The following is a 16,825-nucleotide window of genomic DNA, read 5'->3' as shown; positions in this document are numbered from 1 at the left end:
TACACTTAACAAGGAATACAAAAAAAGAAGAATACAAAGCCCTAAAATGATTGTGACAAAGATGATCGTAAGATCATGAGCGATACCAGTTCAAAAAATGAAGCATTCTTCAAGGGACGGCTGGCAATCATCTCATTTTAATGTCAGATTTCCTTGAAGAATGCTACAGGTTTGAGCATTTTTTTTAGTTTGTTCTCCTGTACTTATCAGAGCATGTGATCACGTCCAATTAAATCTCCCAATTTGTCTGTTTTGTCTCCCACCACACCAGGCTAACACTCTTCACCCCGTTCAAACCACATAATCGGAAGGAATTTTGGCCCAGTCTTTCGAACCTTTGCCAGCGAGGTCCTCTGATATGTACAGAATATTATATGGCGGTGTTGTTATCGCGATGTAAACAGATTGGGAGAGGGGGGGGAAAGAGCCTAAGAATATATCGGACACAAAGACAATACATGACAGTGCTCACGTTAAGAAGTTGCTTTTTTGATGCGGTGAATCGACGGAATAAAAAATGAACAAAAAACATGATCGATTCACCCAACGTAAATTTGTAAATGTAACTTTAAATTGCTCCGCACTAAAGCCCAGTCATCGCCAACAGTGCCGTCGGGGGTTTGAATCAATATCTTCAGATGAATAAATGCATTGCAATGTTTATAATAAGAAACCATATATCACTTGAAGTCAAACATGGAGATATGGACCAGCAATGGCTTAATATATTGCTGGTTTGCGAGTGTTTTTGACCCACAAAATGCGTCTGTTTGCCAAGATTTTAGTCGGGTAGTTCAGGACCTGGTTTATAATCTAAATTCTTGCTAATCCACAATTTGCGAGCAAAATGTGAAGATCGTGGACAACAGAAACGATGGCAAGAGTTTGTAACCTGTTTATCCTTAGGAGGCTTTACGAAAAGGGTCAACAGAACAGTTTAGTCTTTGGTCTATGTGTTGTTGTAATGTCAGAGATCACTCAAACAAGGTCACGTTTGCTTTATCGGCCCCTGCTAAAGTGCACACCATCACAAGGGCCGTGTATCACAGGCGGCTATGTTGGACTCTCATATAAATCAGCAAACGTTGAAAAAAAATGATGAGATGTAAGAAAATAAATAAAAAATGGCGGCGTAGTGGGAAGGTTTTGAAGTCTATATGTGTTTGGTGGAGGTGAGGGATGTCTGGGGGGGGGGGGGCGTTATATAATGGAAGCATATAGTAACACAAATCCATCGTCTCTGAAGTACCTTTTACAAAGTGTACTCTTTAAAAGCAGGATCTGTATATTCCCTGGAAATATTAGGTCACCATAAACCAGCTGTATTTTTTTTTTATCTCGGCTAGTTGAATATTTGGATTGTTTTTTACAGTATGTACTAAAATTGATTAAATGTATATTAAAGTATGGGCCTACATCAGACACTTTCACACACCATCTTTAATCACTATTATGATGTATTTTTCAATTTACACTGTTCGAGTTCCTCACTTGAAATCGTCTCCACAAATCAATTAATTCTGGTTCATTTACTATTCATAAATATAATTTTAAGAATACACAGCAATTACATGACAGACTTTTTCTAAAAGGAGGAAAACAATCACCTTCTCCAAAATCCTTTTGGGTGAGGCTAACCCACCCAAGTGTCACTTTATAAAGTCACCGCCTCCTTCCCTCCTCTTATCAACCTTATAGAAAACCTAATTACAGAGATTTTAATCATACTGTATTACTAGTGATTAACCCTTTAGTGCATTTAATTAACCTTTGTAGCCACAGATTTTCGTCATACTTTTTTTCTTGCCTTCACATGCCTTAAATAATCATACTTAAAACTGGTGGGAAATCTAACGTCTAAAGTGGGAGCCATCACTTTTTTGTCAATGGCTTAAGGGTTGACAAGAATATAGATGTGTTATGATGACAGATGTTTCAACCAGTAAGACACTACATTACTTGAATTTTAATCGTGTAATTCAAATATAGTTTAGGACAAAAGGATGAGAACAACAAAGAATGGTTCAAAAAATACAAAACCTATTGTTTCCAAAAAAAATTGTACCAATAAATAATCCTATATCTCCTTGACAAACCGGTCCAAAAGACAAGATGATCATTAAAAAAAAAAGTTAGGTCCTCCAGTGGCATATTTTTGCATATTTCTGGCCAGTTCCAGCTACAACGGGGATGAGAAATAACTGTGACAAGTTGCGAGTGTGTCACATAAACATAAGAATTAAATCTTTAGTAGGCTACTCAAGGCAGCAGTAGGCTTATGTATTATACACCATGTCAGAGCATGGCTTTTAACTGGGTTTTAAAATGAAAGGTGGATGAAGGGAATGACTATCAGCTCAGTGGGGGTGTCATCATGAATTATCCTAAGCACAATACTTCATGGGATAAACACTCATTTAGCCAAACCATGCCAACATGAATGTTCAGGCTTGCTCGATGCCGTAAGACTCAAAAGGCAAAAAGACGACTCACACTCACACACACACACACACACACACACACACACACACACACACACACACACACACACACACACGCGCGCACACACACACACACACACACACACACACACACACACACACACACGCGCGCACACACACACACACACACACACACACACACACACTCGCACATAAAACATATGATTAGAAAAACAGTGAGCAACAAACAAAAGCAAAGACCTCATTAAACAAAATCCAAAGATTTATGGAATATAATGGAGGATGACCCAGAAATGAAAGCCTACTAAAGAACGACCAAATCCATGAAAAGGGTGAAGAAAAATAAGGAAAAAAAGATCAAATAAAAAAAGACTAATGCAAATTTGCAACATAGTGTGACTAAAGTGCAACGATGATTTGCAGTGTACAATTATGTTTTACCATATCGCTATTCCAGATCAAATATCAATATGCCCAACATATGTATATACTACATATCATAACTGAAATACATCTAGGGTATGTTTTGATAGCCAACCACAGCAGAGTAACAATCGCAAACCTCAATGTGGAGGCTATTTGAGCTCGTTTAAACAAAGTACTGAATGTGTATGCACATATGCAATTTATAACAATAATTGAGGTCATTAAAGACGATCGTTTGTGAGCTAAATGCAACGTCGGACGGGCAAGCTTTTTATGGACTAGTGCTCCCTTGGTGTTTAAGTATATTGCTCTCCATGCTCTGCGTCACCTTGATCCCGGCGACCCATCCTACTTCTCCCACCCTGAGCACTACTTTGTCTTCCTCGCAGCTTTGTGCACTGAACACGGCCAGCTCTCCTTACCTCTGATTTACATTTATTTCCCTCATCCATTTTTATTTATTGGGGTACTTTGCATTTGGCACATTTCTCTTTATGGAATCATAAGGCTTTGCTGTACTACCACATTTAAATTAGACTTTTTTATGAAAGATTTGGCACTGAAATAGCCCCCTTTGTCAAAAAAAAAATCTTTTTTTTTTATGTGAGAAGCATCTGTCAATCAGGCTGTGGTGTTGGTTATTTTCTTTCTTGGATAAAATAAATAGTCCAAATATTTTCCACAGCTTAATTAGTCTGACTGTGAATAATTGTGACCAGTTTAGTAATCATTGATCCTTTAGTATACTTAAGAAAGGCTACAATTTGATCACTGTTAATACGGTTGTGCAATGTAGGGTTGGATGGAATTAATTTGAAGATAAAAATAGTTAACAGTTTTAGATTATTTTTAGCTAGCGTTGAGAAATAAAACCTTTGAATTGGCATGATGTCGAGTGTCGCAGATTAATTTCGAGTAAAAAGCCCCAAACAGCATATTTTCAACTTTCAGGATGGTTGATTTCTAACATCAAAACGTGCAAATGTACTGAAAAATTGCTGATTTCTGCAAGAATTTCAGTTTAGGGCGATAAGGGAACTTGGACGAGGTGAAGGTGACATTAAAAATGAGACCTGATTAAAAATGAGGGCCTTCCAATTCAAAAGACCCCGCAATCATAATTGCAGCGCTACTCTTAATCAACCTCTAAATCTGAAATTAACACATGTAAATGATTATGCAATTATGATTGCTGACAAACGAGGGGGCACGCAACATTTTGCTGCATTACTTGTGTGCTGAATTCCATTATCATTTCCAATTGCAAATGACATTCATGTAAACACATTCCTGACTTGTTTTCAAATGTAATTTCGTGCCACGCCGCCACGTTCATCCTGTCAAATCAACTGCCGGGGAGGGGGCGTGTACGAGGGGAGTGGTGTGCGTATAGGTTGAAAAAAGAAGTCGTAAATTACCTGTCGGGTGCTGATTTGCCCTGGAGCCTTGAATCCTCCTTGACAGCCGCACTCGGAGACACTGTACGGGTCTGAGCCTGTCGAGGAGCACTTGGAGAGGGTGTCGCAGCCCACCACAAACGTGTTGTCCAAAGGGAGCTCCTGGATCACGTGATGCTTCTTGGGGGCCACTGGAGTCTCTGGTTTGATTTGAAAGGATGGCTGAGGGGACGCAGATTTGTAATGCTTGGCTAAGTCCGGGCTGTCGGGTTTGAAGGTGGTGGGCGTGGTGGCCCAGTTGTACTTCCCCATGGTTTGCTCCTCCAGCTCCACCGGGAGATCCAGCGTTCCGTTAACGTGCTCGTGCGTAGGGTCGTCAGGCTTAGATTCATCGATGGTGACAAAGTTTAAGAGGAGGCTCTTGGGGGAGCGCTTCTTTCTTTTCTTCTTCTTTTTGATTTGACGGCTCTCTTGGTTAGGTGAAACCCATTCGCCACTCTGCTTGCCCTTCTGTACCACTTTGTGCCTGGGTGTCTGTCGGCAGCGTACCAAGGCAGTCACAAATATCACCAAGATGACAGTCATGGTCCCGGCGATAATAGCTATGACAACAATCACGTATCCGTTAGCCTGAGGGGTCACCTCGCTGTCCCCTATGTTTCGGTCCAGAGGCGTCTCCATGCTTTTACGCAGTTGATCTTGGATAAAAGTGGAGTTGGAAACGGTGTCGTTGACGAACAAATGAATGAGAGCAATGGCTTGTAGAGATTCCGGCTGGCCCAGATCTTTGACTTTGACAACCAGCCTGTGCAGTCCTTGATCCGCCGAAACAATTTTCTCCTGTAGTGTTATGTTGCCGGTGGTTTTGTCAATGGAAAACAGCCCTCGAGGGGAGACTCGAGATGTGATGATGATGCTGCTGGTAATGCTATACTGGAGCTCGGCATTCATACCCGTGTCATTGTCAATGGCAAACACTCTTGTAACAACATCACCTGGGGTGGTGCTGGTCCGCACTAGGTCATAGGAGTAATTAGAAGCGGGGACAACAAACACGGGGCGATTGTCATTTACATCAACCACATTTATGGTCACCTTGGCGTAGGAAGAGCTAGGGGGCGTCCCTCCGTCCACTGCTTTGACCATAAACGTGTAAGAACTCTGCTGCTCCCGATCGAAAGTGATATTGGGCTTGATTACGCCAGTCTGAGGGTCAATGATGAAGTGATCTTTCCCGTTCAAAATGGACAGAGTTACAACGGAGTTGTCTCCGGCATCCGCGTCTGTCACTGTAATTAAGCCCACGGTTCCGAAGAGAGGGAGGTTTTCAGGCACGTAGAAGTTGTACTCGGGGTGGGTGAAAGCCGGGCTGTTGTCATTAAGGTCCTGAACGATGAGCCTAACGGTGACATTACTCTGCAGGGACGACGAACCATTGTCCCTGCCTATAACAGTGAATGAGTACCTCTCTTGTTTCTCTCTGTCCAGTCGTTTGCCCACCGAAAGGATTCCCGATCGTCTGTCAATGTTAAACCCATCGGGTGCATCGGGGCCGAGGGTATAAATAATCTCAGCGTTGTGCCCGCTATCTGCATCGGTGGCACTGATTTTTATCAACTGGGAGGACGGGTCGTTATTCTCCGGAATGGAAAGTTGGATTTCTGGTTGGGGGAAGATGGGGGTATTGTCATTCTCATCTTTGATTTTAATTAAAACCATAGCTGAAGTGTTCAAAGGAGGTGTCCCCCTATCCGAGGCAACGATCCTAATTGCATATTCTCGAGTCGTCTCATAATCGAGAGGAGCAGCTGTCTCCAGTAAAAACTGATCATTAAAGACGGGCTTTAGTCGAAATGGAACGTCGTGGTCCGTGTAGCAAGTGACTTTTCCGTAGAGGTCTGCATCTCTGTCTGTCACCGTAATGAGGGCTATCTTGGTGTTGATGGGGGCATTCTCCGACAACAGAACGGTGCCGTTCACTAAGTTGATGATGTAGCGGGTGTCAATGGAGGGAACGTTGTCATTCACATCTGTAACATTTATAGTCACCGTAGCCCTCGAGGGTGTCGAGCTTCCATCACTGGCCAGAACAATAAGCTTGTGAACGGGTGTCAGTTCCCTGTCCAGAGACTGCTTTACAGTGATCAATCCTGTCGTGCCGTCAATGGCAAAGTGACGCTTGGTGGAGGCGGAGATCTGATTACTGAAGGCAAAGTGAATCTGGGCATTGGACCCGAGATCCGCATCCGTTGCATGGAGCTGAACAACCGAGGTTCCCGCAGGTGCATTCTCCGGTACCGTCACCTCCAACTCGCTATTCTTAAAGACGGGACGGTTGTCGTTGACGTCGGAGATGGTGACTTGAAGGATAGCCGTGCTGGACTTGGGCGGGTTACCGCCATCCTCGACCTTTATCTTCATGACAAAGGTGTCCTTTTGCTCACGATCCAGGTTTTGCTGAACAATTAACTGCGGCCACTTATCACCTTCAGGTGTCTCAATGATGTCTAAGCCAAATTCTCCGACGCTCTGGAAGGACAAAACAAAATGCAAATCCTTTATCTCATGATCGTAAGCATGATGTTAGTTTATATAATATAATTTAACTGTTGTCATTGTGTTCTGCCTCCACATTTTGTGTCTATATATGTACAGTATGTATGTATTTGTCATCTGCTCTTCACCGGACTGCAATTCCATAACAGCTTGGTTGTCGCTTACCAAAAATAGCATAAATGTTTAGCGTTTTCAATTGGGTAGGTCATGGATCTATGCACAGATGCAAAAAAACGAGGAGTAGATGTAAGAATGAGAGGGTATCAGAAAGAGAGAAATTTAGCAAGAGAAAGAGAGTGAGAGATGGGTGGAGAGGGGGAGCTAGAGAGAGAGAAAGAGAGAGAGAGGGGGGAATAAAAAGATCAGCCCATGAATGAGCTGCATGCACATTATGAAACAAAGAAGCCCTTTGAAGCTCTTTCAGTCAGAAGCAGTTTCATGGTGAAAGAAGAAAAAGGGTTCTCTTTAAAAAGATAAGCTTCATGCTGCACATAATGTTGGAAGTGATTACTCACGTCCGGGCACAGCTATCAAATGAGATTAAGATATATACATTTTTTTTTTTAAAGAAGGGAAATAGTGTATACAAGAATCCTCGAAGGTTTTTTAGAATCTAGGACTGTCCTTGTGCCAGCATGAAGTCAACACATGGGAATTTGCAGGTGCAGCATGTAAATGATTGTGTACGCAAAACCAAATTGCTTGCAGAAAAGTCTCGTCAACACGATTGACAGAAGTACTTAAAAAGTGTCGGCGCAGCAATGATATCACAGAATACCTTTTGAAGTAGGTTATGGCAAGTTAAAGTCCTTCAGGAATGCAGAGACATGGCATTAAAAATTGGGCGAGAATGTAGAGAAACTACTTAATAGATTTTCAGCACAATGTGCTAGAAAGGTATTTTGAGAAGCAGTCTTCGGGCTCCCTTATCGTTATCCTTCAATTCTCCCTTGTCTGAATGGCTTACTGCAAATACACAGTAGCTTAGTATTGGCCCACTCTTTTTATTTCCCTTTCTTTTTTGACAAATAATAATGTTAATAGTGCAGGGTTGAGTTAAAATGCGTCAAAAGGAATGTTACCCCATGATTTATGAGCCAGCATTTCCTTGATGCTTTTGTCTTGGTTTCACACCATTTTATAGCTGACAAGACAGCACTCAGTGCATTTCAATAAGTTGAGGAGAGCTATCGCTCAGGCCGTGCACTCCTGAATGCAGAATTAGTCTAGTGGATTGTGATAAGATCTCAGGCGGGCCAAGAGAAGGCCAAAATACTACTAGGAATTACTCACTCGAAACCCTTAGGCTGAGAAAGAAGGACAGAGCAGTTTGAAACTGCTAAGTGTGCAGGACACGTCACACCGTCACTTGCTCTGCCTGTCAGTAGATATTTCTGAACTCTGAATGCCTAGGCTACTTTAAGAACTTTGAGGAATTTCTACTATTCATACTGCACTCATTATGTACACTGCATTTTTATGATGATTAGATTGAGATGACGGAAACGGATGTGGGAGTATAATATGTAATCCAAAATTGAACTAAAGTCTAACATTCCAGGTCCGGTTCGTTGAACAGGTCATTGGTCGAGCCATTGCAAACAGCCAACTGAATTGCAGACATCCACTTCATCATGCAGTTTATCAGTGAGACGTAGCCTTTGTAGCCAACAGCAACACATTGATCTACACGGGGCGACTTGAACAAGACACCCACTTTAAAAAGTGTATGAAGACGCTGACACAGATAAAAGTCAGCTTAATGTAGTGTGTGATGCTGCAAATTCATTCACTGGGATATGAAAAAATGCCCAAAGTCCACGTCAAACCCAAAGCAGAATATCTATTCGTCCTAAAGTATGTTTCTCTGCTGGATTCCACATTAGCTCTGGAATGAATAGTGTATAATCTGCTTCTTCATTTTTGTCCATTCATGCGTGAGATTACTTTTTCTTTTTTTTTTTTTGACCTTGAGTATTTCAAACGATGACTATCGCGACGCTTTGGGTGATGTCGAAAAGCCCTCCACTGGACCACGCAAAATGACAGAAAATCTGGAAAAGCCTGGATACCCGCATTTGTTTGTGGTAATTGAGCACTTTGTGGGATATGATTACACAGTTACCCCTTTGGCAAAAGCATGAAGATGCACAAAGATGTTTTGTCTGGAAATGCAGGCACACTAAATGTGGAGTGACTGTGAGTTTGTAAATAACAATGAGCAATTTCCACAATGTAGTCAGCACAGCACAAGAAAACTGGGCAAGCGACCATATCATTCTGAGGGTGTTTTTCAGATAATTCTCACAGGGCCGTACATTGCTAGTCCAAGGGTGGTTTAGCAGCCAAAACCTATTCTAGGAAGTGCTTGCACATTCTTTCTTAACTAAACCACTTGGCCTCCCTTGCACTTTTTCAGTTGCCACCTACTTTTTTTTTTCTTCGCGGTAAATGAAAATATGTCTGGCATTTCTTAATGGCCTTTTAAGGTATTTTACATTTGGAGAATGGAACACAAGGATTAATCTCAGGTACAATGTCAGTATAATGAGGGCAAATAGTGTAAGTTTAAGAGCGCTCTATTTTTTTTAGATTGTCAGGCATGAACTACGCAGAGCACTGTAATTAGGGAGACTTCAAAATCTTAAATGACTCATTGTTAGACATTAAAATGTTCTTTTCATTTCGGCTTCACCTGGCATTCTCTTATTTACGATGTCTCTCACTTCTTCCAGAGAGCTTACAACCCCCCTGCTATTTAATTTGGCTTTTTCTTTATTAATATATTCACAAACCACAAAGTGTTTATTCGATTCTACGTGAAGAAAGCAAGAAAGTGGCCTGTTTTCTTGGATAAGGAATTGACTCAATGGAGCACATTGCAACAGAGTTTAAAATTGCATCAATTAGGTGATAAGAAGCTTTCCTTCCTTCTACATAAGACATCTATTTGCATAAATCTACACATTGCTTCATAACCAGTTGTAATTTACCATGTTGAAACCACGTAAAAGCTTGCTTGCGTTGGGAAATCTTTACTTTTGTGTGTATGCGTTTCATTGAAGACCCCCGACTACGCTGAATGTTACTTTGGGAGCCGCAAGCTTGAATTTGAACTAAAATATGATCATATTCCAGCGATATGGAAGCAAACATGAGCATTTGTAATGGAGTGCGAGGTTTAGGACTTTAGTTTTGAAAAATAAAAGAAGCTGAAAAGGTATTAGGATGGCCTTTTCGAGTTCAAGCAAATCCACTGATGGGCTGATGACTGTTCTTTATGTGTTATTGTCTGCTACACAAGGTTAGTGATTTTATGAATCACAAAAGGCACTAATGTTCACTAAAAGTAATTTAGTTTACAGAGTCCATGGGGGAATCAGTTCCCGAGTTTTAGTGCTTGTGCCTAATTTATTATTGAAAGACATTATGTAGAAGATAGCTTTTGGAATAGACAGGAGAAAGGATATTAAGTGAATGCCTTGAATTTATGTCTTAGATTGCAAAAAAAAAGGAACCGTTTTATTTTAGATTGATTTCATTAAGATGATCAATAGTTGGTCCACATGTGCAATCGTTAATGTGAGCAACGACACAAACGTGTCTTTTATGATTGTGATAGTGTAAATTGTCAGGAAAATGAACAGAATGATACTTTGTGCTAAGTGAAATTGTTTTTTTAAATGTATTTGTGTAGAATGGAATATGTGTGTTTGTAAAAAAAACGATTGCATTGTAATCATTTTCTTGTGTAGAACAGAAATACAATACACATCTAATGTAGAAGATGAAAAAGCCATCATTCTCACCTTGACCAGCTCGTAATGTTGGATGCCATTGATCCCGACATCGGGGTCAAACGCAGAGGGCACCGGGTATCGGGTGTTGATGACTGTGTTCTCTGGAATGGAGATGTTTATGACCGTGGATTGGAAAAGGGGCGCGTTGTCATTGACGTCCTCAATCAAGAAGCGAATCTTGACCAGTCGGAAGATCTCGTCAGGCAAAACAGCCACCTCGATTTCATAAAAGCAGCGTTTTTCTGCAAATACCCCCGAGCATAGCTTTTCCCTGTCGATTCGGTGATTGGTGGTAAAGATCTCCCCCGTGTTGGCCTCGACTCTCACCAAAGGCACATCGCCTGTTTTGTACACAGGTTTGAACTGCAGGGGGGAGGAGAGTCGGATGTTGGGGTCCAGGTTGAGGTCCAGATCCCTCCGCAGGTTGCCGATCCGTACGTTCTCCGGCTGTTCCTCCTTTACGGTGTAGTCTCTCTCTTGGGCCCGGCATGTGGACACCATGGAGGTGAGAAAGACCACCAGCACAAAAGTCTGACTTGCTAAGTTCATACTCAAGACTTGCAGGATCTTCCACAAAGGCAATTCTGTCTCAAGAGAGTGGAAAAGAGAAACAAAAGGGAAAAGGACAGAGACCGGTCAATACCCCAATTTACACAGTGTTGAATTTTCGCTACAGTTGTGACCTATTCCTCTCACTGAGTTATGGACATCTATCCTTCTAATGTCTTTGAGAGAGCATATTAAAGGTACTTTCACGCTATTAACCTTTGGGAACATCTACTGAGCAAGAGGACACCAAGGTTAACAATTGACATATTCCATCAAATTGTGTCATTCTTTTTGACTCCGATGGTCCGAAATTTGGTCGGAAACATACGTACATTTATATTGGATCGTCAGATAGCTCACAAAATGATCTCGATTCATGTCGAATGGGTGTCAATCATCGAAATGTATAAGCGGCACGTCAGAAGTAGAAATCAGCTCAGCAGGAGTGTTACATTTGGAGCTAGCCTCCATGGACTTGTCTGTCGAGTTGTAACACTTGACAGAAGCTATTAATATACAGCCTAATTGGCTTAGGACGTAAACAATTGAGCTGGTGAGTGTTTGTTGGACAAGAAAGACAGTATATTTTAATACATTGGAGGAAAAAAAATAAACAAGGTGGATACAAACTTTCTTTTTCTGATTAAAAAATATATTTTCATGGTTTTAATCTTCAGTGTTTGCATATTCATGATACAAATATTGGCCAGGCCCTGAAATACCAGTCAAAATCTTCTTAAAATGGGTTGGCATTCAAAAATTTAACATTTAAATGAATTTCAAACTAAGATATTTTACTGCTGAACTTGCTGAATGTTACTTTAAATCATTCCTTGATTAAGTTTCTTCTAGTAAAGTAAATAGGCATGACAATCATCACTTAAATGATACAATATTGAAAAAGTGAGGGGGGGCACCACAAATATCTCACAGAAGAGAAAAATAAAATACTATGTTTCATGACTTTCCAGACTATTTTACACAAGTCTAAACAATAACATGTTGGAAAAGGCATTAGTAGTACCTAAATTGCACTACAGGGGTCCGCTGCCTTGGCAAGGCAAGCACATTTATTGAAGTACTCAGCCCACTGACATAGGGGAATTGATTAAAAATAAGAATTGTATTTGGCCCATATTTTAAATAGCAACAATTGCATGATTTTTCTTTTCATACGTGTTACCAAGTCACCCCATGAGACTCATTAAAGAACAGCAAGAAGAGGGAAATAAAAGAACAGCTGACAGTGATCAGTGTGAGAATGACTTCCACGTATGAATAGCAGAGAAACTATTGTGTTGCTGTGTCAAAATACGGAAGAGTGACATCCCTTCATTCACTAAGTACGAAACACTTTGAAGTGTGCGTCATATCCGACACTGAATAGCTTTACTGTGACGATCACGAAGCACTCCAAGGCGCGGGATGAAGTTTGAAGTTAATCCTTCAATGAAAAGTGATTCACGGCAGCGAAACGGCAGTAAAACAGGAAGGATCAAAGAATGATCTAGATTGTGTCTTCCTGGGAAAATGACAATACTTTTTTTAAAGTATGTTGAGGAGGCAACACAGGCATTGACTCAAAAATAAAAGAACACGGTAATGTATTCCCAGGATTTTAAAAAAAATGAAAACATGAATTCCAAAGACGTCAACATTCTGGACTATATCACATGTTGACATTCTTGCAATTGTATACAAATCTTTGCCTAAAAGGAAGCAGGTCCATAGTAATGTCATAAATTTGACACCATTCTACAAAAATGCCTGCACAATTAGCATCCAAAAATACTCTAATTGTAGAGAATGAAATGTGGTCCAACAAAATACAGGTCATGCTTCATTGTAGATAATTAGTTTGCAATAGTATGACGCACCATTACTGAGTAGTTGTCTACTCTTTGCAGAGCTTTTAAATGGTTTGTCTCAGTGTGATGCCATTCAATTTTATGCCACTTAACTTGAGCCACAATAAATGTTTTTTTTTTTTTAATCATTTATCAGTTTTCCGGATTATACACTAGTGGTAGTACATGTCAAAACTGTTCTGTTGTATGTTTTATGTACTAGACGCCATTTTGGTATCAGGAAAAGAGTATTTAAGTTATGCGTCACCTTATCTTAGATTTTACTAGTTCAATGAAATGGTATTTTGGGGTCCAAACATGAGGTTGGTTTAAGTCGGCAAACCTAAACTTCCTTTATAGAAGATAATTGTCAAGAAAATGAGGCCTGCATTGGATCAGTCTCCATAAAAATGTTAAAGGTAAGTCTTCTTGTTTGGAGCTACGCCATTGGTGTCAAATCGGTGGCCCGTGGGTCAAAACCAGGGATCCATTCCAAAAATAAGGGTGATCTAATAAACCTTCATTGTTCCTACATGATTAAGTCACAAATATAAAATTCTAACCGACTGGAGATTAAGTTAGAATGAAACTGACATGTGGAATAAAATGAGTTTGAGACCCATGCCTATAGCAGTGCCAGTAAGCCAATCACTGGCACCCGCTAACCTTCCACCGAAAAAGACCAACATTGGTTAACCCGGTGATAAAATACGGTTTCCAAATTAAAACTAAAATTCTGTTTCGTAAAACTTTGGCAAATATTTGGACAGTAAATTTAAATTCCTGGTGTAATCAACGATTTGACCTTGATGTTTTTCGGATTGATTAAAGACAATGGTCACGAAATACGTCATTAAATAAATATATATGTGCGATAATTAAATAAAGGGATTGAAATACAGTTTTTGACAGCAAAAAGACTCATATTACTTTATATTTTTGAAGTTTCCGATGATGTAGTGGTACATTCCCTTCGCTTGGGCGCAGGCAGAAGTGGGACTGATTCCCACTCAGTGGCACAGTGGGTGAATGGTGCTCTGTCTACGACTAACTGGCGACCAGTTTAAGGGTTTGCCTTTTGCCCCAATTTAGTGACACTGACGAGGATAAGCGTGTCGAAAAGGGACGGATGTATCGCTTGTATTGGACTTCATTCATTTGCCTTTGTAAAAGAGAGATTCAATAGTGAAGGCGTAAAACAAATTGCTCAAAAATACACATCTTGTAATCATTTCATTTAATTGTCTGGATTTAACAACTTTAATATTGCTATGGTTTTCAGCTAACAAGATTTTTGAAACCACCAAAAACGTGTTATAAACTCTTCCAAAAGGAATTTAACTGCATATGAGAACTATTGCCCACCATACAAATTAGTTTTAGACGTCATTCTTCTGCAAATGAATTCATTCAGTCCAATTGTCTTGTGTATAATGCTGTGCATCTCCGTGACCCCAGCAGCCAAAAAAAAAAAAAAACCCAAAAACCCGAGAGAAGAAAATGAAATCGGTTTTGGAACAAAGTGATTGCCTCCCGAGGTTCAAATCGGTGGCAGACACGGTTGGTCCGGGATCTCGCTTGTAGCCACGCACCCACGCAAACGTGCCGAGACCCCCCCACCCCCCAAAAAAAGGAAAAATAAAAAAAATAATACAAAATTAAAAAACAGACCTCCATATTAAAGACCGCATGAGTAAACCATGCGTTTTTTATCTCATACATTAGACTTATTCATTCATCAGGTGAGACATTTACCGTAAAACCAGATTTGCCTGTTTTAGTGCACGACCCGAGATAATTGTCTCAGCACCATTTCGTGCGCACGGGATGCGCACTTTTAATGCTTGCGTTAGAATGAGCGTATTTTTGCGGGTTTTTTTTTTCAATTCGGTTGTTGAATCTGCTCATCACATCACACAAAGTATAGAATTCCTTTAAGAATGACTGGATATCGTTGGAATTTGCTTACCTTTTTATTTCTTTTGGCTGGGTTGCAAAATCACTTGGTCGTCAAAACATCACCGATTTTCAAAAAAGAAAAATAGAGTCATTGTCATAAATCAAGTGCCGTGTATCAGTCGGAAAACGAGGGTAATCCTCGTTAGGTGGAGAAAAAAAATGGAATGCCAGTAGAACGAAATATCCACTACAAAAACTTATCCATGCGCAAAAAAAGCGGTCGTCCACGAAAGCTGGAGGAAATCAAACACGCAACAACTTCTAACATTCCTCTTCAGTCTCCCACCATTCTATTTCATACCAGCATACGACTGCTCTACCTCTAAACCTCTGACATTTTAGGCGTTAAAGAGCGTCAAAAACTCGCCTCCCCCAAAATCTGGGAGAAAACTTGCAGCTAATTAATTTGACAATCTCGTGCAGGAAAAGACAAGAAGATCCAAAGAAGGGAGATGGCCAGATTTCATCGCTTGTCCTCCCCCTTTCCTCCCTCCCTCCCTCCTCCAGATGGATCAAATTGTGGCTCGGTGCAGCATCACTTGGAGCCGGGATGGACGCTTCGCCTCGGCGGTGCGCTAAACTGGAAATGTCTCGGTAGTATTGGATGAACTCTTCGTGCTTGCTCACCTCTCTCACTCTCTCCTCTCTCTCCCCCCTTTTTTCTCTCTCTCCCTCTCTCTCTCCCTGACATCACGGAGGGAGGAGGAGCCAACCAAAGCCTCCTGAGCTGCGGTCATGTTAAAGCCGCACTGCGTTGGAGAGATGCTCCCACTCGCTTGTGAGGAGCACTTGGGACCAAAAAACTCCTCTGCTAATCCACCTGAAAGCAAGAGGGCGGTACTGTTCACTTGTATTTTCCTATTTTCCTATTCCCAACGGAGCCTTATCGGTTCTTTGGCACGTCTGAATAAAGATGAGCTTCGAACTCTCTCCCATGTGGCAAGGCTTTTATCAGGGTTGTGAAAAGGGGAAGATGTGATGCCCGATGAAGGCAATGTTCACACTTGTAATGTATAAAACTACATTTGATGGACGAGGGGTTGGCGCGTCGACCATGGGGTCGAGGGTTCGATTCTCAGTTGTGTCCCGACTGTGTGGAGTTTGGATGTTCTCCATAGGCTTGCGTGGGTTTTGTCTGGGTACTCCCGTTTCCTCCCACAGGCTAGTTGAACACCCTAAATTGCCCCTTGTTATGAGAATGGTTGTCTGTCACCTGGAGTTTGGATGTTCTTCATGGACTTGCGTGGGTTTTCTCTGGGTACTCCAGTTTCCTCCCACATCCACAAAAAATGTAGGGTAGGCTGATTGTACACTCTAAATTGCTCCTCGCTAATAGAGGGAATGGTTGTCCGTCTCCTGGAGTTAGGATGTTCTCCATGGACTGCGGGTTTTCTCTGGGTACTCCAGTTTCCTCCCACAGGCTGGTTGAACACTCTAAATTGAGAGTGAATCATTGTCCGTCTCCTCGTGCTCTGCGATTGGCTGCCCCTACATCGGCGACCAGTAAGTGAACTTTTTGGACCAAAAATAAACGGGACCAGATCGAGTTGGCATTAAACCAAACTGTGTTTGACACCCCTGCTTTAAACTAACAGATCAATGTGGCTGACCAGATTTAAAGAGTAGAAAACAGCTAGTTTAAATGACCTTCATGTGAAAGACATGACTCCTTGCCTGTTGTTTCGCCTTCTTACCGCTTCTTACCGCTTTTTCCTGCCGGCCCACCCGCCGACCTGCATGTCGGCTTTCCTGCCGGTCTTCCGACCTGTCTATCTGCTTGCCTGCCGACCTGCCCATCATGATAAAGCGTTGTCCAAATTAATCTGTCC

The 16,825-nt window shown here is 41.3% G+C and overlaps 1 protein-coding gene across 2 annotated transcripts in view; it reads right to left on the bottom strand.

Moving 5' to 3' along the window:
- Positions 1 to 15,620, bottom strand: part of pcdh11 (protocadherin 11) — a 108,789-nt gene extending 93,169 nt beyond the window's left edge. For both annotated transcript variants that reach the window (XM_077732605.1, XM_077732606.1), the window contains exons 1-3: positions 15,007 to 15,620; positions 10,651 to 11,225; positions 4,307 to 6,814 (exon numbers count right to left, since the gene is read on the bottom strand). In XM_077732605.1, the coding sequence (XP_077588731.1) occupies positions 4,307 to 6,814; positions 10,651 to 11,190 (3,048 nt within the window). In that variant the 5' untranslated portion in view covers positions 11,191 to 11,225; positions 15,007 to 15,620. The remainder of the gene's footprint in view (positions 1 to 4,306; positions 6,815 to 10,650; positions 11,226 to 15,006) is intronic.
- Positions 15,621 to 16,825: the final 1,205 nt, after the last annotated feature.

The sequence above is a fragment of the Stigmatopora nigra genome, chromosome 14 (assembly GCF_051989575.1).
Source record: "Stigmatopora nigra isolate UIUO_SnigA chromosome 14, RoL_Snig_1.1, whole genome shotgun sequence".
NCBI classification, from domain to species: domain Eukaryota; kingdom Metazoa; phylum Chordata; class Actinopteri; order Syngnathiformes; family Syngnathidae; genus Stigmatopora; species Stigmatopora nigra.
This window is presented reverse-complemented; position numbering and strand designations above follow the sequence as displayed.